The sequence below is a fragment of the Haemaphysalis longicornis genome, unplaced genomic scaffold, assembly GCF_048455015.1.
Source record: "Haemaphysalis longicornis isolate Haplotype H1 unplaced genomic scaffold, Haemaphysalis longicornis Haplotype H1 scaffold_7, whole genome shotgun sequence".
In the NCBI taxonomy this organism is placed as follows: Eukaryota; Metazoa; Arthropoda; class Arachnida; order Ixodida; family Ixodidae; genus Haemaphysalis; species Haemaphysalis longicornis.
The window spans coordinates 107,863,076-107,888,355 of record NW_027526422.1 but is presented as its reverse complement, the minus strand read 5'-3'; the positions used below and the strand labels follow the sequence as shown (position 1 = coordinate 107,888,355).

General features: G+C 47.3%; 1 protein-coding gene across 1 annotated transcript in view; it reads right to left on the bottom strand.

The window, feature by feature from the left end:
* The window catches only part of Clu (clustered mitochondria protein homolog), a 50,759-nt gene that overhangs the window by 11,679 nt on the left and 13,800 nt on the right, over window positions 1–25,280 (bottom strand). The window contains 20 exon segments of the mRNA XM_077678732.1: window positions 694–754; window positions 1,909–2,073; window positions 4,896–4,968; window positions 5,177–5,247; window positions 5,882–5,959; window positions 8,779–8,837; window positions 12,364–12,426; window positions 12,870–13,029; window positions 13,892–13,988; window positions 15,494–15,599; window positions 17,270–17,348; window positions 17,891–17,945; window positions 18,498–18,538; window positions 18,940–19,484; window positions 21,559–21,709; window positions 22,347–22,425; window positions 22,525–22,609; window positions 23,013–23,082; window positions 23,829–23,941; window positions 24,658–24,801. Coding sequence (XP_077534858.1) covers window positions 694–754; window positions 1,909–2,073; window positions 4,896–4,968; window positions 5,177–5,247; window positions 5,882–5,959; window positions 8,779–8,837; window positions 12,364–12,426; window positions 12,870–13,029; window positions 13,892–13,988; window positions 15,494–15,599; window positions 17,270–17,348; window positions 17,891–17,945; window positions 18,498–18,538; window positions 18,940–19,484; window positions 21,559–21,709; window positions 22,347–22,425; window positions 22,525–22,609; window positions 23,013–23,082; window positions 23,829–23,941; window positions 24,658–24,801 — 2,295 coding nt within the window.

Below are 25,280 nucleotides of genomic sequence, written 5' to 3'. Positions count from 1 at the left end.
CTCGGAAGAGGACAATGGCACATCCAAGAGAGCTATGTTGGAGGGCCGAGTGGGAGCTCGGAACACACTGGGCCACCGTGGACGCCGAAAAGTTAAGCTTCAATGAAGAACGTGGTGTGCGCGCAACACCACACACCACGATGGTGCTCCGGAGGTCAGAGGTGCCCCAGGGACGAACCAGTGCAAGTGAATGTCCTTTACTCCTGGACTCTTTGCCCTTTACTCTTTGAATGTCCTTGTACTTCGAACTCTTTTACCACCCTTGTAGCCGCTTTCCCGCAGTTCCCCATAGTTCGTTGTCTCTGTCTATTGTGTGACGCGGTGTTCAGAGTAGTACAAACATACTGTGCCATTTACAGTTTCTTTTCTTATTCATTACTGCACGAACCTGACGGCCTTAACCAAAAGGGTGCGTTGACTACTGCCAAGCAACAGCCAAACCTCCAGAGCACACCCAAGGAATGCCAGATGTGGGACACCCACCACACAAGTGTGAGAGGACTGGCTGAAACTGAAAGCATCCTGCCTTTCAAAACCCACGCCCCCTCACACTACAGCATCTAAAAACATCGCACAACATTCCCCCTCGACACGCAGCCAAGCTCCCTTGTTTTTCTTTTTCCTAGCTGCACAGCTGTGCAAGGCATGTCAAATCTCGATGCAGTGGAAAGTGGGCGAGGAGGCGGTACGCACCTTGCACCGAGAAGATGTTGTGCCTGCCCTTCCTCTTGCCTTTCTTACGGTTGCTCTTCAGCTGCAAGCAGGAGAAGAAAAAAAAAGTCGGGAGGGTTCCACAGAGCAAATGGCTGCTCCAATTGCGCACAGAGCAATACCAGAGGCAATGCAATCAAGCGTTATATAAAAAAGCACACTATAAGGCAGTTACAAGGACAAAGATAACAGTTACAACCAAACATAAGCAACATCCCCCCAATTTTAATGAAACAAAAACAAAACAAAAAACTGTCCAAAAATTCCTAATAGCAACTGTCAGATAGTGCTAGAATATTCTTCCCTGGGGATCATCTCCATGAAACCTCTATGAACACTTGCCTTACAGGCTCCAAGGCCTTCTACTAACAAAGGGCCTTCTATAGAATACAGATGAACCTCGTCATAACGATGTAGTATGGGACAGCAAGTTAGCTCGTTATTTCCGATATTCGTTGTAACAGTAGAGGTCAAAATTGGCTCTAACAAATCGACACTCTGGCTTGCACAAAAATATGCTTCGAACCCACTACAAACAAGGTATCCCTTACCTTTCTGCTTGTTGCATTTCATGCGCAATGAACAGGAACACTATTACATGAAATTACAACAGAAGAAAGTTCACTCGACAAAACAGGCCTGAGTCTTTATTTATTTGACGAAGGGTGTAATCTCTTCATCTGGTGACTAGTCAGAGCACTGAGCAGCATGGAGTTTTCAAACACAGTGTCTACGATCAAAAGGGCCTTCATACTTCCAGTTTCATATGCCACATGGTTTTTACAAGTAGCTCGTCAGCATCCTGGTCAAATATTTCTTCGTTATATCCGATACTACAAGCGACTCTCACAGTCCAGTTTCGTTATAAAAGAATAAGCGTCATTGAAATATAAAGCGTGACCAACCAAGCTCGTATTTAGTTCACCATAGCCGATACTTTGGTATATCAGTGCTCGTTATAACGAGGTTAAACTGCACCCCATATGGCCTGTGTGCTACTTATGGAGGGCCCCTACACTAGTTACGAAGCATATTGTACCCCGTAGTACGAACGGACGGACTTGTTACTAGTGGGAGTGAATGCTCACGCATTAAAGAAAGCAAACGCAGAATCTTCGGGCTCTGCTGCAGCAGCAGCTCAAAAGCTCCACATCGCAATGTCCAAGCAAACTAGCGAGCAAGCGACCAAGCCCCTACCTCGTCGGAGGAGACGGGCGCCTGGACGTTGGCCGTGGGTGCGGCCAGGAAGCAGTTGAGGAAGTGGCTGATGGCGGCCGCCATGTTGCTGGGGTCCACGCCCTGCAGGTAGCCCGTCAGCAGGTGCTTGGCCGAACGCGTCAGCAGCTCCCCCACCACCACCGCCTGCGTTGGCAAGGAAAAGGCGACGCAACTACGGTCGCTGCGCCCGGGCAGAGGACAGCCAAGAGGAGGCTACCGAACAGAGTGGGGGCAGCCAGAGAGCCGGCAAGTCAACCACAGGAGCTCGGCAGACATCCTCCAAGAGATGGGCGAACGAGTGCTCGAAAGAGCAGGCAGGCAAGCTACATGGTCCAAAGAAACGTGGGCTACACGGGAGAGATACAAGCAGAGGAGTGTAGGCCTACAGTGGTGGCACGTGTAGGCGGCGAGATCAGAGGTGAAATTACAGCAGCCAGCTCGGAACGCAAACCTCAGCGCACAGCTGGCGTGGTCAACTTGCGTTTTGCTACGCTATACCTTTCAAGGTCATTCGTTGAATCGCAAGCGACCTTCAGCCACTAGTGTGCGAGCTGTGCCTTATCGTTTCGCTCACTCAAAGCTTCAACACTATGGTACCATGTGACTAGTCGAGGGTGGAACAGCTGCCTTGTCTACACAGGACTGCTCAGCGCTGACTGGGCCGTCTGAGCATATGCTTCAGCACAAGTGAAATACACAACTAGGCAAAGGTGTCACGGCTGCTTTGACTCCACTTAGCCTCTGCTTCACCATTGATGGCGTGTTGGCTGGGCTGTTTGCGCATAGTCTCCTTCAACTCCCGAAAACTACGTTTAGAAGTGTTGAACCTGAACCATTTCTTATTTGACTGCAGTCTGTAATCTCTTGCGCCTCACAAAAAACCTATGACACTTGGAATGCGGGGCCTATAAATACTCGGTAAACTGCATTCACAAAGCAAGCACGTGTTGAAGAGCTAGAGAGCTGTGATGCTGCCGGTTTGAGTACTCGTGTTGGAATCTTTGTCACAACCCTGTTTGGTGTGACCTCGTTCCGTTTTTCATCTTGTCATAGATTATATAGTTTTCAACTTTGCCCTCCAATCCTCGTTGCCCGAATGAAGACAACTTTTGCCCACAAGGCTCTCGCCGTTCAAGCGTCCAATATTGCCATCCAGCGAGAGAGGGGACAAAAAAAAATGAAATAAGAACAGAGAACGGCAGCATGAATTCTTAACTGCAGAAAAAACAAACAAAAAAAGACTTACAGCAGAGAATTTGTAATTATAGCATTACATTTAACTGGATATCGTGTCTTGACAATATACGGTGGACAGTGGTTCCAAAGTGGCCCAGTACTGTTTAAGAAAGAATCATGAAAAAGTATGTTTAAGCAGCAATGATTAAGACGTGATCGTATGTAAAGTACAGTGGAACCCTGATGATACGCCCCCCAGCCTATGACGACCCGCTTCTTACGACAAATCACTGCAGTCCTGGCAAACTCCTCATAAAAACAATTCATTGAAACCCCAATTATACAACGCTCTGGTGCACGCAGTCCGCTTCCTACAACAGACCCTGGTGGGGATAAACCAGCTTTTTTTTTCCATCTTTCACATCGCTTCACCGCCTTGTCCCAATCCTTCTTTATTCCTAACCCCCGTTTGACGCTGCTTGATGTGGTCGCTGGCGAACTGCGAATTTGAAGCTCCCATCAAGCCGACAAACGCAAAAACAGATACGATGCTCTCTCTCTCTCTCTCTCTCTCTCTCTCTCTCTCTCTCTCTCTCTCTCTCTCTCTCTCTCTCCTCTCTCTCTCTCTCTCTCTCTCTCTCTCTCTCTCTCTCTCTCTCTCTCTCTCTCTCTCTCTCTCTCTCTCCCTCCCTCCCTCCCTCCCTCCCTCCCTCCCTCCCTCCTTATCAGTCTTTCAAAACCATGCTGTTCTCCGTGCCTTTCTAGTCTTTCAAAACCATGCTGTTCTCCGTGCCTTTCTTTCCCGAATTTTATCTATGGCAGCCCTGTACTATTGCTCCTATCACTTGGCCTCAAGTACACTCCCAACTTTTCCCTTCTCAATTTGCTTGGCTGCATCAGCCTTCTCAGCTTATCTCGCGTGCGCAAGGCGCACGGCTGGAGGGCTAGCGCCGATGCTGTGGAGGGGAGGGGGGCACAAAATAGGCATGTTTTTTTTTTAAAACTCAGTATTTTAGTTAAAGGTTCGCAAATTATGCGAGAATGTACCGAATATAGTAGCCTGAATAAGTTCGCAGCCCACCTGTCGCGCGAGAACGCCGGCATTTATCCATACCCTGATCATACGACACACTGCCCATACGATGCTTTCACGCGGTCCCTTGAAAGCCGTATTATCGAGGTTCCACTGTATATGATACTAAAGTACTGGTTTCTGGTAAAAAAAAAACTTACTCAACAGATGTAAATGAAAGCCTTCCCTGTAGTCCGACAGTTCAGGCCAACAAAGTTTAGATTTCACTACTGAAACCCTTAATTAAGGTGGTAACTAACTGCAATGAACTAGATGTCGGTGGCGACCGGATGAATAACGGCACAGCTAAATGTAAACACGTCACTACTCAGCTGAGATAAAACTGTGTGTGATGAATGGCTGAAAAAAGCTCCAGACAGAGGCCACGAAACGTCAGAATTCTGAAAAATTAAAAGAAATCTTGCGCTGCAGCAACGAGCAGCTGAATGCTTCTCATTGCCTAACGGATGTGGGCACGCACTGCAGCAGCAATATTCATTAGCGTGATCCTAGCGCTAAGAATAGGCAGATGAGGTGCACGCGTGTGAACCTGCAGGCAAAACTAGTCTCTTTTAGAGAGGAAACCCTGGCATCTGGAGCCTTTCTCTTGCCTTTACAAATGAGAACCACCATGATCTCACCTGTGACTACCAAAGTTTATCCACCTAACCTGCACAAATTCGCTTATTCCCTCAATGCCACGAAAAGCGGAGCTTACGTGCAGGTACTTGAGCTGCTCCATGGGGGCCAGCATGTCGGCAAGTCGGCCCAGGTACCTCATGTTGATGCCCCTGTAGGGTAGAGAGAGAGGGGGGGAGAGGGAGTGTGAGGTACATCACTGAAACATCTGGGCAGTTAGCAGATCTTCATTCAATCCACATCCAGCAGGGTAAGGTATCGCCCTGTTGCACATACCACCCCTCAGATGACACGATTGCAGGCGTAGTGAAGAGCGTGTTGCTCTGGAGCCAGCCCCCACTGCTCTACTCCCACACTCACCGGCTGTGCATGGCCTCGGTGAGGGTGATGCCATCGATGGGCGAACACGAGTGCTCCGCACAATCCTTCACCTGCGCCAACACAGGGCGGGGGGGAAGGTATAATGACAACAGAGCAAGCCAAAAACTTCAACTACGTATTTCATTTTCTTCTATGACAAAGCTCTTTGCCCTGCCCTTCAATCGGAATGATGTACAAAACAGGATGGACAGAATATGGGAGTAACATTTTTTTTTTTTCTTTCCATTTAAAAATTAGGGTCTCTAAGTTAGGGGTGCGCAAATTATGCGATGAGATGACGCAAGCTACAGACTAGACATGACGTTTTTGTGTAGTTCAGGGAAAGTCGTTTAATAGGAGACCCACAGTATTCTTTTGCATCCACACCCCCTAGAAACAACACGTAGAGTGAGGGGAGGAGGTTGGGGGCCATCAAGGACAGAAACAGGTTCTACCCCACGAAGAAGGTCGCTCTTCCTAGGCCTGCTAGCGGCAAAGTTCTCAAAACTGCCGGCAAGGCCATTGAACGAAGGTGTGCATTGGCCGGGACCAAGCACTATGTTATTGGTTGAACTGCTCTTCGAGTCAAGCCTTATCCAATAACAGCCGAGGGGAGGGGGCACGACCCACTTCACTTCACTTTGCACACGCGCACGCACGCATGCACGCACACACACACAGACAAGTGGAGCTTGGGCCACTTACAAATGCGGGCAGCTGCTCGGAGACCAGGAAGTCCGCCGCTTCAATGACTAGTCGGCGTTCCTTTTTCAGCTGCTCTTCCTGTGGGAAGGGGCCCATAGCGGGGAAGAGATAGAGAAATTCGGTGTTAACTCCTGTTCGGAAGGATTTGGTTAGCACATACAACCTTCTCGCGACCACAATAAAATGCTCCTTCTTAACACGATTAATAATCAGCATAAGCAGAGCACACACAAAAACACCCGTTTTGCACAGCCTTAGATGTCAACCCCCTGCTATGCTTTGGGGCCTTTGCCACTTGCGACCACGCAGGCCTCACTGATGCCGACAAAGTCGATGTGAAGAGCCATCAAAACAAACAGCTATCAGAGGTGCAAGGCAAACGACACATTCTGCTATAATATCAAAAGCATGGCCCCAGCAAGTGATCCTGATGGCTCACTGACAAAACCACATCGATAATTCCACCTCCAAACAGCTGGAAATTTGGAATGTTGTATTTGCTCCCACCAAGAACATACCTCTTTTATCTTAAAAAAAAAAAAAAATTGAAACATGTTCGGGGTCGCTCTCATCATGCAAAGCAAGAATGTCCACAATATATTTTTTTTTTCTTCTGCTGCAATTTCAGCTTCGTGTCTCCTTGCACATGGCAGTAGCCAGCTTCCAAACTTACAATCTGCAAATTTCACGCCGCTGTAAACTGAAGTCGTGCAAATTAACAGCCACTACTGCTTGACCCCGTGTCCAGTTACAGAAAACGTCCCCTTTTTTTAAGCAAAATATGCCAGACAACCAGAAATTTCGCTTAACCTCGAGTTCTACCGCACATCAGAAGAGACTCAAAAACCTGAAAAAACAGGATTGCTAAATTGCACCTCAAGGCTTTCTGTATGTGGAGTTATCTACGTCCACCAGTTGCAAGCACACTAACCTATCAAGAAGACGGGGCCAAATGCCTCGCGTTGCTGCCCCAAAAAGGAGCAGATAGCAGGTTTCGTGCCTATACTTGGGGACAACTTTCTGTGGCAATGGAGAGAAAGCTATGGGGGAGGGGCTAACTGCTCTGTGTTACTGCACCAAAGTAGTCCCGACAAACTGGTTTCTGTTTCAGTTTCGGCGTAACAGATACACATTTGCTACAGTTCATTTCTTCACATGAGCTCCGTGGTTAAGTGCGCTGAACCACAATCACCGAGCATGCGGGCATATCGGCGTCTCCTTCCCCACGCTTCATTTATTTGTAAACACAGGCCAACGCTTTGACTGGAGAACTCGGACCAGACGTGGCCGATACCTTCCCACTCCGTATAGTCCAGAAGTGAAGTGAATTTTGTCAGCACTGCAGTTTTGAGGGCATGCACTGATTTGTGAACTCTTGTGGAGCTGAAAACTGGGACCACGACCATAGACATGTGCAGTGTGCTTACATAGTGGGAGAACAGTATACCGAAAGAGCAGCATGCACGCATGCTTACGCACACGCTCACTTACGCCGGCAAGCTGGCTAACCGAACAAATTCCGGAAACGACGGAGAGTCCCAGTTGCATCAGTCTCACTTGGGCATACACTTTGCAAACCACTTGCTCCGTTTGTTTTGACAGCTTTTGCTTCTCGAGCTTGTTAGAAATCGTATGCAGAGAATGAAGTGGCAATCTACTGAAGGCCGTCGACAAGGGCACCATGTTTTTTTTTCGAAAGAGAACCCATGCGACGCCGGTGGTGAAGGCTGCAACCAAAAGAACTCCGAAAACCTAAAAAGTAATGCTCTCTGTTTCACATATTCTGGCTAGTAATTTAGCGGCATTATCAATCTAAGGCTAAAACACAAGAAATATATATTGCTAAACTGCTGAGGTTACAGCCAGTGGATTATTTTTGTTGAACTGCAGCAAAACAGCGGGGTTCGGCTCTGTGGCCTTGACTGCACTGCCACAGAAAGTTGCCTCCAAGTATAGAGTGAGGGATAATTGGTGATCTATGGGAGAGGCCTTTGCCCTGCAGTGGGTGTAGATAGGATGATGGTGGCAATGATGATGATGCTAATGACAGAGTGGGAGAGGTGATTACAAGACGGCAGCAGAGTTCCTGCAAATGACGCGGTGACAGCATTCTATAAAACGTCGCTGTTGCAAGCATTTTTACGACTGAAAATGGGACATGCGTTCATTATGTGAGGATAAAAAAAAAGTCAGTTTTTTTTACGGTTTATATGCAAGTAAATATGGCAGAACAATTGGGGCCCAATATAAATAAAAATTTGAAGATTTTGCTCTCACAGTACGAGATAAAGTACAAGATTTTTTTTTTACAATTTGGCAGTCCTGAAACACGCCTTTCACTAATCAATGTCAACAACAGCTCCAACTGTGAAAACATTGTGTTCCCATCACCCCAGCAATGTGGCAGAGCAGTCATCTAAAGCATCATTACAATTTCTGCAAGGGCAAGAAAGCAGATGACTTGAGAAGGCACCGTCTGAAGAATTCAACAATGCTGGCTACTTTGCTGTTTTTTTTTTGAAGTCCAACAGGATGTCAGTTCTATTTACTGCAATGTGAAAAAAGAATAAGGAAAAGAACATTAATTTATTATCTGTGCAATGGCTAAAAGCTACTTTTTTCTAATTGCTTCATATTTATTGTTTCATTGCATTTGCCTTATACAAAACCACAGCCTGCACTTGCTGCCACATCTGCTATTGCTGACTCAATGGCTTAACAGGCAATTGAGTAAGTTTTCAAGTTTCTAGGCAAAGGAGCAAAGTGAGGACCGAGTTCCATGAAAGGAGGGATGACTGCGCTACTATTGCTTTTACAGCCTCCCACCTCAACGCCACTGAAATTCAGTCTCAAACGTCGACAGAGGAGAGGTGGCATCAGAATACAACTGCACTCACGTCGGCAGCATGCTTCACTCCGGGCGAGAACACGTCTGGGTTGAACCGGATCTCAAACTCTGCGAGAAGAGAGCAGACCCACAAGGCAAGAGAGCGTGAATCGGAGCACATAATAGAGAGTTTTAGCTGACCGTTTCTGACGGTCCGATCCACTCCGATAGCAAGCGGGAGCGCCATTGCGCATGCGTGGCACGCTAGCACGCTACCGGCGATACCGGAGCGGGGCCCCGCTCCGCTGACCGGGGCCTCTTAGCGGACCGTCGCGGCAGCTTACGCTACCGGGCGGAATTTTAACATGGCTGCCCCCGCAATGCGAGCGCACTCCGGCGAACTTCGTTTCTTCTGTTGAAACACGACCGACGAAACCGCGAAAGCGCTTCCGAATAGGCAATGGTGGAACACACCTCTAAGATGTTTAGAACGGAAGCGAAAAACGTCGACCAAAGCACGGGGCTGCTTCTATGCAGCGCCGAGAAAGACAGCCTTGGCTTGGCTATTCCAAAGTTTACCGGCTTGTTTATTGTTATTTAGAAAAATTATACCATTTCAGCGACTACATTATACAAAAAAAGGTTAAATGAGGCCAAGAAACACAGTATTTTGCTTTGTTTGGGCGACCAAATACAAATTCTTGTTTCCTTTAGGTTGAAGTTTTGGTTTACAGGCGCATGCGAAACGACCAGTCACGTGAATCATTCCCCGTTGAGGGAGATACGGTTATCGCTTAGCTAAAAGCCTTTTGTCTGGTGACGCTCCGGTTGTGCTGAGCGGGACGTCGGGAGCGTAGCGGAGCGTCAAAAACAATCAGCTAAAACTCTCTATTATCTGGAGACAAAGAACTTTGACGACGATGACGCTTAAAGGAGTACCGACACCAAATTTTGATACCTAAAAAATGATATAATTGGCTTCAGTAGTTTGTACAGATGCCTCTCAGAAATTTTTGCAGCGATCCGAGGCCGGAATCACATCTAAAATCGATTTTGATTGTCCAGGCCGCGAGCTTCCACAAATCGGCAGCACTAGCGCAATCGCTTTCGGCGTGACGAAACATTGGCCTACGTGTCTGGCCGGTTCAGGGTGACGTCATATAGTCGTTTTCAGAACCGGAAACGGTATCCTGCGCTGCTGTTGTCGGTGGTATTCGTTTGGGCAGGAGACGTGGGCGTAGCTGTGTGAGCAATGCTTGTAAACGTTGCGTGTTCGACGTCTTTGCTCTTCAGTTCGTTGCCGGCGCATGGTGTTCGGCACTGGTGCCGAAAACTATGGCAAGCTCGCGGTATGCGAAGTACTGCTCGTGGAAGCCTGCCCGAGCAAATCGACGACGACGCCAAGATGCATTATTTTCCACGCGACGACATGCAGCGCTAAACGTGGACTTCGTGGAGTTCGTGCACGCCGGCGGCCGCAAGAACTGTCGCCCAAGCCAGCGGGCTCGGGGTTGCACGGGTCACCTTGGGTGTTGGGAACTTAGTATCGTGGCGACTATTTGATCGCTGGTATCTGTACAACTGCGAATGACCATCCCTTACACAACTTTTCACCACACTATCATCCCCTTTTTCGCATACGAAGCTTTATTTTGGCAATAATTTCCGTTTCTGCGATCGGTGACCAAGACATCTGCCGCGGCCTGTTTTGATTCGAGCGCGCAGGTGGCGCCATCTTTCGGCCGCTCGCCGCACCGTGGTGCCGACAGTGCTGGGTCGGAGCGCCGAACCCCCGCGTCCGGTCAGCGTAGGCTTACCATTGCGGCAAATATCTGAACGCCACTTTTAAATTCAGCGCTGATAACAACTCCTAGCACAATTTTCAACACACTAACATCTAGTTTCTCGCATGTAGAGCTTCTTTTTCGTGATCAGATTGATTAGAAGAGTGGCGACAAGCTGTTGCTATCACGGTCTGCGCCGGTTCGAGCCGCAGTGATATTAAAAAACGGACGACGGCAAAGACATCGCCGGCCTAATCGCCTGGCCAAATAAGGTTGTTCTGTCTGTCGAGTGGCAGTGACTCATCCGAGTCTGAAGATTCAGACGACATGTCGACTGCGCGGGTGAGTCGCGAACCATGTGCAATCGTAGCAGACGATGCGGCGAACGCATGGAGGAAAGAAAAACATCCCTGACGTCACGGGTGAGACCGTGACGTAAGGCTTCCCGCTTGCAGGCTGGCCTTCAAACAGCCATTTTCCCGCGCGGTGACCAAATTTGAAATTGGTTGCAATAAACGTGCTATAATTAATTCTGTGTTGGCGGCTGACGGCTTTCGGTTCGATTTTCGTAATTACTAGGCCAATAGGTATTCTTTACAGCATAAAAACTGAAAGCGAGAAATTTCGTGTCAGTACTCCTTTAAGGAGGGGGAAGTGTACACGCAAGTATTGCAATCCGTAATTAAAAAAAAAAAGGAGATGCAAGCTGCAATAACTTTCTTGCAGGAGGCCGTAACACTGCAAAAAATGCTCCAGCTAAACGAAAAACTGACATCTACTGAAGCTAGCAAACCACACGAAAACTGGTTAAAAAAAAAAATTGGTCAAATCTGCTAGCTTCGCTGCAAATGTCATCGAAAGACGAGAGTCTTCTACAATCACTGAAGGGTGGAAAACCGCGTCATCTGGCGCAGTCTTTTCCAGAGCTATGTGCACTCCGCACATAATGTATGCAGTGATGCACAACTAAGTACAATTTCGCTGCCGCACACAGCAATTGAGAAAGGAAATGCGAACTGCGGAACGCACCTGCGCAGATACTTCTGCCGACGCTGGTGGTGTGAACTGGCACTGGCCATGGGAAACACACAAGCATGTATACCCAGGGCCACTGCCAGATAGCGCCACCAGTACCCGAGCAGCGCACTCGGCTGGGTGTTTTTTTCCTTTTCTATGGCCAATTGTTTCCTCCAGTGGCTGTAGTTTTTCATTTGCTATCGCAAAAATCAAGCATGCGAGTATTTTTAATAAAAGAACGCTGCAAATATCACTTGTGCATTGATGTTTTGCTGCAGATATGCGTAACGTTTTGTTTTGGCTCAACAATGTTGACAAGTATGAACACTGCCACCAGATTTATATCTTTAAAATGGCATTGCATCTAAAACGTTTCATTCAACATCTACCCCTGGCTGGGCGGCTGAATTGAGGGAGAAACAGACAGACAGACCAAAATTTCCGGGTTCCGGGTTCGAGCAGCCCAAGAAGGACTATCGTCTTTAAAAGCACAATGCACGTCCAGTGCCAACACAGCGGCACCAGCAACGAATCACGGCTCAGCTGTCACACAGTGGTGCCCAGCATATATTCTGCGCACAAATCGCTTGCCCCAGAAATATATTTTCAGACCATTATCACAACGCCTGTTAGAAAGTATGCACAATCAAATACTGCCATTTTGTCATTTCCTCCAGCTCCCAGCCCCTATTCTGAACTTCAGAATCGTAGGCGCTTGGGCAGAGGTAACTGGATGTCACCCAAGACCAAGACTGAAAACTAAGCTTTGCATTCTATACCAAAAAAAAAAAAAAAAAAAGAAAGAAAGCTTTTCTGGACTCCTCAACATGTGTTGGCCATATTATCACCCTCACCTGTGTCCTTGAGTGAGCCAACACCCCGCGCTGCCTTCATTATCACATCTTTCTGGCTCTCCACTGCACAGGGGAGAAGAGAGAAAAACAAAATGAATCACAATGACAACAAACAGGCTACGTCGAGTTCTCCCAAGCCTCATTCTAATGTGCCACGAACCTCGTTTTCAAATCTTCTACAATTTACTTTTCAGCAACCTAATTTAATTCAACCGTTACAAGTCGGCAATCCAAGCGTTCCATGCAAAGAAATCTTAGACAAGTAAGTACTCGAAGAATTCCCATTTACCTGGATGAAAGCCTGTATCAAAGCCATCTTCTCACCTCACACCTCAAAGCAAACCTCAAAGCCATCTTCTCATCATCCCGCATGACTATAAGCCCAATACCATAGTATAAGTGTGAATCAGTGTGGGCTGCCAGATCTGAATAGTGCCCTACGGATTGACCGTTTCTTGACCTCCAGTCAGTCAATGACCGGTCATCGAAAGGTCACCACTGCTCACCCTCGGAGGACACTCCATTGGTGGTGGCGTGGCTGTCCCCGTTGGTGAGTCGCTCCACCGACGTCTTCCGGATCTCCCCAGGCAGCAGGCTGGGCTCCTTGCCGTTGCTGGGCTGCTTCTGCTCGGCCTCCTTGTCTGGCGACCCCTCCTTGGAGTCCCCCTGGGGAACGGAATGCGCGCAACTCGCTGAACGATTGGCGTAACGAGAAGGGGAATGCATGTGCGTGTCGAAGTAGCGTACTTATTCGGTCACGATTATAGGGTGAGGGTGCAGTTTGGAGACAAAAAAGAAAAAAAGTATAATTTTTAGCTTCGAATATAAGGCGGGGTATGACTTTGAGAGACTACAAATTTTGAAAAAAAGATTCAACTTATACAGTGGAACCCCGATAATATGACTTTCAAGGGACCGCGAGAAAGCGTCGCATGACCGGGGTGTTGTATGACTGGGGTGCGGGTAAATGCCGGCCTGGTAGACCGTCTCACGCAATAGGTGGGCTAAGAACAAACTTTGCAGCAGAATAACTTTCCACACACACAGAATAGGAAACATAGAAGCCGAATAGGCGGCTTTCAAACAAACGATGTTTTGGTCATTTTTCCGAAAAAGCCTGCAAAAGGCACTTCAATTTCAAGGCAACGCCTCCCAGAAGCCTCTCGTTTTTCGTGTTCAAAAGGACACGAAAGACTATAACCCTGGTGACTTCTGATAATCTATGTTGCAACTTTGGAAACCGTTTTTTCAAAGCAGTTTTACCGTGCCAACATGCACAAAAATCCACAAAAAAATGAGAAAGTTGATTTTGAAAGCCTGGTCCCCCCTTAACATCGCAAACACTGATGTCAACAGCGGAGCATGCCAAAGGTGCTCTTCCCTGCTGCAACCTCACTGACATAGCACGGTCTCTTGCGAAGTTGCTCTGTCGCCTCCAATGCCAGAACTTGCTTCCCTGGTCCAAAGTCCTCTTTTTTCTTTCTTTTTTTTAAGGGAGAAGTGAGATGAAGTACCACAAGCTGCTCACCTTGGACTCGGCGGCGTCCTTCACAGCGGGCTGCTTGTTGCTGTCCAGATTCCGCAAGTGGAATGCGGCCAGCTTCATGAACAGCACATACCGCGCACTGGGAACAACGGGCAAAAAAGGAACGCGGAACAGAACGTTTCCCCAAAGACCTCCTCCTCCTCTCCAAAAATGGCATTTACTGAAACAACTGCAGAGATAGGCCAGGGCACTCTTTCCCCAGGCTCACCAAAGCACATAAAGGGAAGAGAGGCCGACTCGCTCGTTGCTTTGCTGCAAAAGGCAAATGAAGCTTAACTTCATATCGAAATAAGAATTTCGAAGGAATCTCCATGGAAACTTGGGAAAGGAGGAAAAAAAAAAGAAAAGAAAGAAAAAAGAACAGCCCAACCCCCAGACACAGAGTGGAATCACGCACTTTTTCACTCACTGGACACAATGCAGTTCTACCAAGTGGGAACGAGCGCTTTTCATATCATGCTGAAACACCGTGGGAGGAAATGAAGACTAGCAGGTGTGTTTGAGAGCGAAGAGTCTATATGGTGGTTCAGTTCCAAAAAAAGAAAAGAAAAAAAAAAAAAGGAGGGGAAAAAAAAAAGACATCCTTGGACACAGATTAGTCACGTACTAGCCAAATTCAACATGCGCCTCATCAATCAAGTCTCAGCAGCAGCTTCAGTCATCTCGCACTTGTGTGGGAATTGTCGAGATCTGTGATCCCCATTCGCAACGAGCAGTCTGGAAGGAACGCACCGCGCCTAGACCGTGTTGTCACACGGTGCCGTTACACGCATTCTTGCATGCTATCTGGGAATGATGAATGTGTGCGCAAGAGATCACTCCGAGGAGAGAACTGATGCGATGCATCTCAGGTGGGCTATCTTTGTCGGGAACAGTCTTCTCCCATCGTTCCGGTCATGACGGGATGGTGTGAAGTACAAACGCAATCAAGCTTCCCACTTACATGTCTAGGGAAATCCCAAATAAACGGCTGTGCTTCGGAACTAGTTTCTATTGTGTTCTCATATCAGCAAACTCTGGGTTGCCACAAATACGGCAGCACACGCAATTGATGTGCCCGGAGCTAGAGTGGTGGCCTACGCTGGAGAGCCAGCTTGGTCACCCCCAAGAACCCCTCATCTATTTCACAGTTGAAGGCCTGTTCACACTTGCGACGAAAGCAAACGTCGCCACTGGAGAGACTACCACCCTTGGCATTCACACTTGCACACGACACGAGCGACGGCGACGACATATTGTTTGCTTTCTTGTTACTGTCTCCCGCTCAGAACAAGACTTCACGAAAGTTTTGGTTTGTGGAGACACAGCAGCCGGACGCTTTGGAAGGATATGACGCCAGAGAATCTCGCCTCCTCTTTCCGCGTCAACAGTGACGTCGCAACGGCGGCGACAAAAATTGGTCCAGACCAATCACTGTCGTTGTGCGATGGCAGCGGTGCCAGGCGACAAAAGCGACAGAAATCACACTGCTTTCATCACAAGTGTGAACGGGCCTTCACAGTTGTTACGCGCAGTAACCCTGCTAAGCTCCAACAATGCCCCATGGGCAAAGCATACAGCTAAAGAAAGAAAAAGAGCACTCACTCGACGAAGGCGTCGATGAGCTCCTGACGGAGGCAGCAGAGCTTGTGCTTATGTTCCCGGGGGAAGCCAGCTGCCCGAGACTCCTTGCACAATTCTACACCGTCCACTGCAGAAGAGGGGGGAGGAGAAATAGTCAATCGGGATACTGCGATACGGTCAGAATAAACCAAAACATAACTGTGAAAATAATCAACAGTTTTGACATACACTCAACTTCTAATTATTAAAACTTCGTTACCCAGTTGGAAACTGTTCCAAGAACAAATTTGATAAGCAAGGCATCAGAGACTCCATCTCTGTCCAAACATGGGAGAAGCGGTACTTAATGCAGCAACATTGCACCCATTTCAACAAATTAAGAAAGAAACAAAAATGCAGTCAGTCATGCGACAATCTACGGCTGAACATTTTTTCTTCGGAATTTTCAGAACCTGAGTTGAGGGTGTGCAGCTCTTATACATGTAGCTTGATTTGAGTGATGTAAAATTGCCCTACTGTGACAATGAGTGAAGTTTGGGTGTTTTTGATCACTTTCTGCTGTGCTTCAAATTTACTAAGAATTCTTTTTGTCCCAGTAGAAACAGGCACAGATTTAAACAAGCGATACACTGCACATCTGGCTCCCTGCAGATGGCATGCTAGAAACAGAAACAGAACATAAACACAAGGCTTTTTTTAAAAGGTACCAGGTTGAAGCTCCTAAAAAAAAAAAAAAGGGCGGGGGGGGGGCTAAACTTTTTCCACATACCTCTAATGAAAACTTGCACATATTACCATGATTTTTCCCAAATTGTTAGCATCCCAAGCTTCCGCCTCATACAATATTCTTACCCAAAGAAAACTATCAGCCATGAATCAATCTCAATGTTTTGGTTTCGTCAATTCCACATCACTATTGTCATCTAGGTATGACATGGATTTGGCTGCCATTACGTGCCGACTTAAACGACTGTGATCCTTGGTAGCACACAAGTTGTCTACACAAAATGCAGTCTTTTCAGAAACTGCATTTTTAAAGCGAAGCTGTCTTGGTCCAACTAATGGCAGTGTCGTAACAACCAAAATGCACTGCAGGAAAGCCAGCTTTACTTAATGGGAGGGCACATGAAGATGATGATGATGACACACGAAAAAACGCTTCCCATGGTCAGAATTCGACCTGGGTTCCTCACAGCACGAAGTCCACGTCGATCCGATTGTGCTGTTCCAAAATGGTGGACGATAGCTGGGACGTGCTCAGCTTACTAGCGAGGGATTCCTTCGCTGTCGTACAAGATTGAACCAGACTCGCACGCAGGTTGCACTTCGATTGCAGCGGTTTTTTAGACTTTGGCACTTCGCCATTTGATTTTCGCGTGCAAGAAAGCTTAGTGTTTCAACCATCATCCTCATTAGACCGAAGGGGATTTGAATTTTATTTTTATGATGAAGCAACAAAATGCCAGGACGTAGACGCAGTTCTCGGCCATAATCAAAAAAGCATGTCATTATAGCCGCAGAGAAAATTGGCAACTGTGCTACATCCAAATTTGCCCTGATGGAGTCTGTACGACTCCAGCAAGCCACACAAGCGTTGAAAGTATGGAGCCTTTGCGCAGCTTTACTGCAAAGGTTTTTCTCGAATTCAAGTCATTCGTAAGTTACAAAGATTAAACTTTCTTTTTTTTTTCGTGTTTCACTGTCCCCAAACCTCACCTTGTGCTATTTATGGTAAACCTACACAGGGAAGTGACAATACTTTCAAAAGCTGCGTGCAAGGTTGAGGGTGTCACTCACAGATGAGGTAGTTGACATCGGGAGGGAACGTCCGCAGCAGGTCCAGTATGTAGTGCCTGTTGTCGTTGCCCGTGATGCCCTGTAGACACAAGAGAAGTGAACTTTTTTTTTTTTGTTGTTGTGGGAAGAGTTTTTTTCATTTGGGAAGAGTTGATCCACTGTTGCCAATCGCTCAGTGACTGCACCACAAGACCTCCCGCAATGCGCAACAAGGTGGATAAGACATGGAGGGAGCTGTCCACAAATAAGAGTAAACTATCCCTGAACTGCATGCATAATTATAAGTGTACGCTTATAAAACAGACTAGAAAATTCAAACTTCAGTGAGTTCAGATCATTGCAGCTCTAATGCAAAGCTGTTCTTGTTGTCACGTCGTCGTTTCTGTGGATGCCTAAGGAAACTGCGATACCACTTCTCAAACAGACAGCCCATACCTGAAAAACCACAAGCGGTTCGTTTGAACTTGGCAAAAATTATAACAAAATGCCTCCTGGGATGGCCCGGGCCACTAGCTTGCACTACACAATGCAGGCAAGCAGAGGAACTGTACAAGTGTGCAATGGCCTGTCGATCCTACTAGCGAAGCAGACAGAAATTGCGAAAAGGAGTTTGAGACCCACCTTGCACTCCACTGATGAACAGAGCTCGACTTCTTCGCCCTTTTCGTTGATTACACTGCGAGAAATAAGGGTGACCAGTCAGTCCCCATTCCAGAAAGGTAAAGATGGCTGCTAACTAAGTACTGTATTTTCGCGCGTATAAGCCGCCCCTGCAAACAAACCGCACCCACGCTTTCAGCCCACCGGAAAAGAAAAAAAAAAAATTCCTTGCCCATTGCCCGCACATTTGATACAGGAAAGGCTGCACCACAGCTACTGCTCAAGCAACACACCACATACTATGCAGACAGAAAAAGCATATGCTTAGCAAGTAGCATACACAGACTGCAAGGCGAAAGTCACAATTCACCCATAAAATTCAGTCGTTAGAGTGCGCTCGCCCTTGTTTTATCTTCCTTGTCCTTGTGTGGTTTGCACAACCGCTGCCATGGAAGGCTTAGTCAGTGTTACTGCGTAGCAGCTTCATGGCACAACGCGCATTGCCGTGAAGCTGCAAGGAAAAACCCCGCGTATTATCCACAACCCTACTTTGCTACTGAAATTTTTGCACTTCTGGTGCGGATTATACGCGTGACAATACGGTACTTCTTTCTCTAACAGCGCTCACCTGTGAGGCAGTATCTTGAGGGACTTTCCTGCTGTCTTCAGCTGAAATGAAAGTGCAAGTACCCATCCTCAGAAAACTGGCACCAAGGCAGCGCCTCGGAAATTGTTCAGGTACTCCTTTGAGACAAAAAAAATACCAGAAAGCAAAAAAGAAAGAATACCGGCTATTCCCTCCAGAAGCTTCTAACAATGAGCACTGATAGTGTTTGCCTTTAATTACCAGTCTTGGATTTGCCACAGAGCATATAGCCTTTGTTTTTTCCACATATTCTTCCAGTGAGGACAGTCCTCAAGCTACCCGAGGACTATCTGCCACGACTACACGAGACTGATAATCAAAGAGCTCTACTGTCCCTGCTCCATCATGTGAACGAACAACTAACTTCACCGCCTTCTCTCAGGGAACCACAGAAGAGGAGACGCGGGAAGAGGGAGAGACTGACCAGTTCCAGGTAGTCCTTGTGCGAGACGACCGTCTTGCCGAAGTCGACCGATCCGTAGACCACGGACTGGTCCTGCTCGCGGTCCAGGATGCCCGGGATGATGGACTGGGCGGTGACGCGGTAGCCCCGGTAGTCCACCACCACCGTGCCCAGCGTGCAGAGGCCGTCCACGTCCACGGCCGCGTACGCCCGCACCCCCTGCAGGTCGTTGGCGGGGGCGGCAAAGGCGGCCGCGTCGCCGCCGAGCGCCTTGTAGTGGTCGCGCACGTCGAAGCCCAGGCTGAAGAAGATGTTGTTCCAGATGAACATCTGCATCTTGGTCTCCTCGCCCGGGTTGATGGCCATCACGTTGCCGTCCACCACGGCCACCGCGCCCCGGGTGGCCGCCGCCACAAAGTCGCTGTGCACCTTGAACACGGCCCTCTCGCGCAGCAGCCGCTCGGGCAACGTCTTGCGGGGGAGCTCCCGCGTCGTCTGCAGCTCGTCGTTCCAGTCGCGCGTCTGCCCCGGAATGTGCTCCTCGTAGCCCAGCTTGAACGAGAATGCTGCAACAGAAGGAGGATGCGTTTGTCAACTAACGACTCACAAGGCCACCCTGAGAACAAACACTGCAGAACAAACACTGCAACTGCTACGCAACGCAAACCAACTGACCAAAGAATGGCTCGCTGCCATTCAAGTTTTAAATGTACAACACAGAAATGAGGTACGACACTACAAATGTGCGCATGATGATCATAAGACTGTATGTTGCAACACGGTTTTAGCGCTAAAAATGACGAACACAAGAAAGAGGACAGGAGTGGCACTAACTACAGCGAAATCTCGATGATATGATTCTCGGTGAAACGAATTTCTGTGGAGTCCCGGCGAATTAATGAATGAATGAATTTGTTGTTAACGAGGAAAGGAAAGACCACCAGCAGGCGTAGTTCGTCTCACCTAAGGGTGGACACCGGAATGCCTGCTGGTGTGGGGGGGTGTGGCGAATGGGGAACACAGTTGTACATGAAAGGGAGGATACAGGGAAGGAGAGGATACATATATACAGGTCTAACAAGGACATATATGTGCAATATATACAAGCTAAACACTAAAACACCAAGGAAAAAAAAAAAAAAAAGCCCACACACACGAATGAGGACACTCACACCGCGAGTGAGGAGACGAGTGCAAAGTTTTGTGCGCTCCAGAGAGGCCTTCTCGGTAACATGGAGGTTATAAAAAAAAGCAGAAATTTCTTCACGCGAAAGTAAGGAAAGAAACAAACAAAAACTTTTTTTTAGTGCTCTATTTTTTGGTCTGTGTTGGTTCATACGAATTTCGGATGATACGAATATTTTTTATACCAATATTTTTCACGGTCCTGCGAGATTCCTATCATCGAGATTTTACTGTAACAACCGTGTTCTTTCTTGAGCCCTCCTCCTTGCATTTTAGTGCTAAAAACATGTCACAAAGTTCACACCAACTTGCTCAGCAGCAGGTCCTTCTCAAAGACTGTAGATATACACTGCAGTAGGAAGCTTCTCCTGTATACCTTCAAACCGTATCCTGTCCGGCATCGCTGAAATCCCTTCTTTGCCCTCGAAAACATTCTATCATCATCTCACACCAACCCATACATCTTACCCACTTTCTTTCAATGTCATCCTGTTACTCAGACTGTCAACTCGTTGTCGGCCCTACACATCAGATGCACAGGAAAAACTACCTTTTCCCTTATGATTTGTAAGCTAAGCTATGAGGCCTTCTATGCAAATTTCTTTCCTTATCCATGAACATAGTGTGCTGAAAAACAATTACAGCTCTTCCTAGTGCATTCTGTTCCTATGATGCAAGGTCGTTTGGCAAGCACATGCAGCTTCAAGCACCACTTGAAAAATACGTAACAGTGTCACTGGATTTGTTTTACATGCACAGGCATTTGACTATAGCAAAAAAATTTTGTCAAGTGATATGGCAAAGCAAAGAAAGCAACAATGAAATGCTTCTGATAAGCCGACCACTAGCACACCTGTTCTTATAAAATAAGCATTGAGTTCAGACTAAAGTTCAGAAATCACTATGCTATCGCTAGAATGCTTAAGCAAACTAACAGCCCAAAACATTCCTCACAACTTGTAAAATAACCAACATGTTCAATTGGTCAAAAAGAAAAATTTCGCAGCACTAAGCAGCCCCACACAGGTGTTGCAACTGAGATGCACAGAACATTCAGAACATCGACCCAAACTCCCTGCTAAACGCTTAGAGAATCCTCAGCGTCCAATCCATCCCAACTATGGCTGGCTTACTCTATTTTAACTTCCTCCAGTCAGTAACTAAGATGCTGAATTTTTTTCCTGAATCTTCGTTTATTCAGAATACAACAGAAACTAAGTTGCAAGAGAGAGAGAGGTCTTACGAGTGAACTCACAGGATACCACTAACCACTGGCTACGGTTACTTGGCATGTCTACACGGAAACCCGACAGGGAAAGGAAAAAAAAAAAAAAAGATGAAAAGAAGTGACAAAAGCTTCAAAATTCGCGTCAAGAACAGGCTAATATCCCACTGCAGATGGCGACTGCATAACTGTAAGCATTACACGCACGGGACAACGCCGCAGCCCCTTACCATCCTCAGCCCGGATGGCATCAATGGTGTGCTCGAGCGGCGGTGCCATCCACGAGAAGACTTGGTATGGGGTGGCCACCCTCTCAAAGGGGTGCCTCTGGGTCCGCTTCTTTTGGATGAGCGTGAAATTGCGCTTGAACGAGCTGCTCACCTGCAGGGGGGGGACAGAGGCGGCACTCATTACCGTCAAATCACACACATCAGTCTCGGTAACCTTCAATTAAGAGATGGACAACTTCGCACGTCAAATTTGCATTTTCACTATCTTCTTTTGAATGAGAGCAGTTGCTAGAACTACTTTTGCAGAAACAGTTAAGTTTTAACTGCACAACACTGTACGTGTACTCATAAATAATATTGCTCAAAACATTGTGGGAAAACTTCAGGTCAAATGAATCCATTACGCACTGAAGCTTCTTTTTAACACAGTGAAAAAAGAGCGTCCAAACATGACGATGTTCTTTCCACTCTGTTTAGCAATACTGCTGCAAACGCAGACTGCAAACGCAGCTGCAAACCAGCTGCCAAAAAATGTCCATAAACAGACTTGTGACAGCGTTTCAAGCGGCTCAACTTCTACCGCCCTGCTTTTACTGCAGGTCCCAACCAACTTGCACATTGTCGCTTATATGGCCACAAAATGGCAGCAAAAACAGGGATGCTATTTTCACTTTCGTTTAAACCTCGCCCCAAAACACAGCTTCCACGCGGCCTTCATATTGTCACGTTGCGCTAGGCCTTTCAAACGGCTCGATCGAGCGACCCAATGTTAACGCTTGCTTTCTTACTTGGCTAAGGAGGTCGACGAGGGAGTGGTACACGTGCTTTGGAGAGCAGGGTCGCGGGTTGAACTCTTCCTCTGTTGACCTGCAATCAGGGAGGCAACAACAGAAGAAATGCACACTGGAAGAGTGATGACGGTCGAAAAACATACGCACAATTAATGGCACACGCTCGACGACTTACTCGTTGATGTAGAAGCCCCTCGTAGAGGCCGTGATGTGGTACCGCTTGTCCTCTAGCGTCACGACGTATAGGTACATCAGGTCACCTGCGAGGCATTAGAGGCCGTGTTATACCAGCAATACCGGCAACATACATCACAACAGCTAAACCAAGGCCTAGAATCAGGTCGAGTTTGTTTTAATTTACTCCGTGACGGCTCTTGTACTCATATTTTTTTTATATGGCTCGCAGAATAATTCATTTATTGCTCAGGGTATTTCTTCCACAAATTCACTTTAAGTTTCAGTTTGTATTCATTCGTGGCAATTGTTACACAATTACTGTCTCCGCTGAGAAGGCTAAAGGCAAAAAAGCGACTGACGAGGCCATGCCACGCTTGAGTGGCCTAGCGAACGCAAGAGGGGACCCAAACTGCCTCCCTTTGAACAATGCCACAAGCTGACGTAAGAGTCACGTGGTTCTAGCCGTAGGGTGAAGAAGCAGCTCACCGTGCAACTTTCTCGGCCCGGGTGGCGGATTCCAACCACTGGTGGTCAGCACTTTCAGGGCCTGGTAGGTCTGTGGGAACAACAGACAAAGAGCAGTCACAGAAGTGCGTTGCAGGAGTGAATAAGAAGCTTTTGTTTTAACAGTTGTACGCTAAATTCTGTATAAAATAAACGGCAACATGTTGACTTTGAACTTGATAGCAATGAACTGAAGCAATTTTTATAACGATTTTAATTTTTGAGTTCCTCAAAAACAACTAACAACAACTCAGGCCCACTCGGAGAAAAAGCTCAAATCACAGCAACTGCTTCACTTGAACAACGCAACCACTTTTCAGACAGAACAACCAATGTTTGTAAACATGTACCGCACACTAATTCCACCTTATGGCATTATACCTGGACTAAAAAATGCGTAACAGTGGAGGGCTATAAATAAGCTCTGACCACGTAGAAACGTACTGAAAACCTATGCTCTTGAACATACAGGAAACCCCATACACTTAGGCAGTTAACTACGTAGTTCTTCCACAGCTACAGTAGCTCCAAACCTGCCAACACAACCACGTTAGTCGGAATATAGGTTGACCCCCTTACTTTGCAGCTGAGAAATGGGTAAAAATATCAGCCAATGACCAGTATATAGGTCGAGGGGTGACTTTTCGGAAAACTTTTTAGCGAAAAATCCCAACCTTCATTCCGACATAGGGTAGTTCCTCCCCAAACGACACCTTTCCACCACATCTTGTCCTGTCAGTAACCTCAGGGCCCTAGCCCCTCAACTGGCCCTGGTTGGGTGTAAAAATGCAGGCCCACCTTCTGGTCCTTGGCCTGCGGCAGCAGAGGCATGAGCGGCGGCGGTTCCTTGCTGCCCGGGATGATGTAGTCAGGCGGCGTGCAGTCGACCGACTCCCCGCGACTCTTCTTCTCTGCGGCGCATGGGGGGAGCAGCGGGGTGGGGGCACACACAAGACAAAAAAGGTCACTTGCTGCGGTGCAGTAGTTGGCTTACAGCACTGACACACTCTTTTTACGCCTCATATAGGCACAAACAGAATGCCTAAGGCTCACAAAAATTAAATGAGAGATGAAATCTACAAACCAGCGCCAAAGAACACAGTTCAGAGCCAAAGATACGACCAAACAAAGTTAGAAAGCACATAGGAAAGCAACTAGCCATGACTAAAATAAAGACAGTAGCTCATGAGGTATTTCCCCACACATTGTCTCACTAGCCTGGAATGTACAAGTTTCATAAAATGCACACAAATAGAAACACACCAGCACTTCTCCCTATTCACGACTGGTGTTATCTGGTGCGAGCCAAGAAGGCCAGGGCTGTCCCATTTAGCCTCAGCCCTAACAACACAAGTCTCAACAAAAAAGGGGCTCCATCTCATGAGCAGGCAAAACCAAAAGTTGAGCCCACCTTGATTTATTTCCCGCATGCTGCCAACCACCAAACCTTAAATGCATGCCCAAATAGATGAACCCAATAAGCTCATTGATTAGCGATACAACCGACTGACAACACCGCGTGAACCTATCTCACCATGGCCAAGCCATCTTCTGGGTGTAGCCCCCTCACATCGTGCGTTACCCATACTACGAAACAATCACCCAGCTGCAGCCAGCCACAACTCACCCAGGATGTCCCCCTGGGTGACGACATTGAGGAAGGCCAGGGAGCTGCAGTCCAGGCCGTTGTACGCGTCACCAGCGTCCAGCGACTTGAGCAGGTCTCGCACGTGCCGCACGTGGATGCGGGCCTCGCGCACAGTGTACGGCTCTGCACATGGGGCCACCGCAACAGATCAAGACTCCTCAATAAAGGCCCCCACCTTTTCAAAGCAGTACTGAGAAAACGGTGCAACATTTTCTTGCAATTTTAACACGTAAGCATTCTTCGCCGAGTACCCAAGGGCACCAACCGTGTAACGCCCTGGATCTGCGCAAGAATGCTAACGGAGATCATTGGTCAAAAGAAATTTATAAACAACAAAAATTTAAGCCAACAAAATAAAAAATCCCATCTAGTCCACCACACAGTGAAGATAAAAATAAAAACTTCCCAAAAAACCAAATGAAAACAAAAAATTGTTTACAAGCACCAACAGTGTACACTCTATGCCTGCATAGAAATGCATAATTTTGCTGAAGTTACGACATCTCATTGTAAGAATACTTTAAATGTAGACCACTTGTAAAAACAAACAGCGAAAAACAAAAAGGAACCCAAGAAACAAGTTGCCTAACATAGACAAAAAG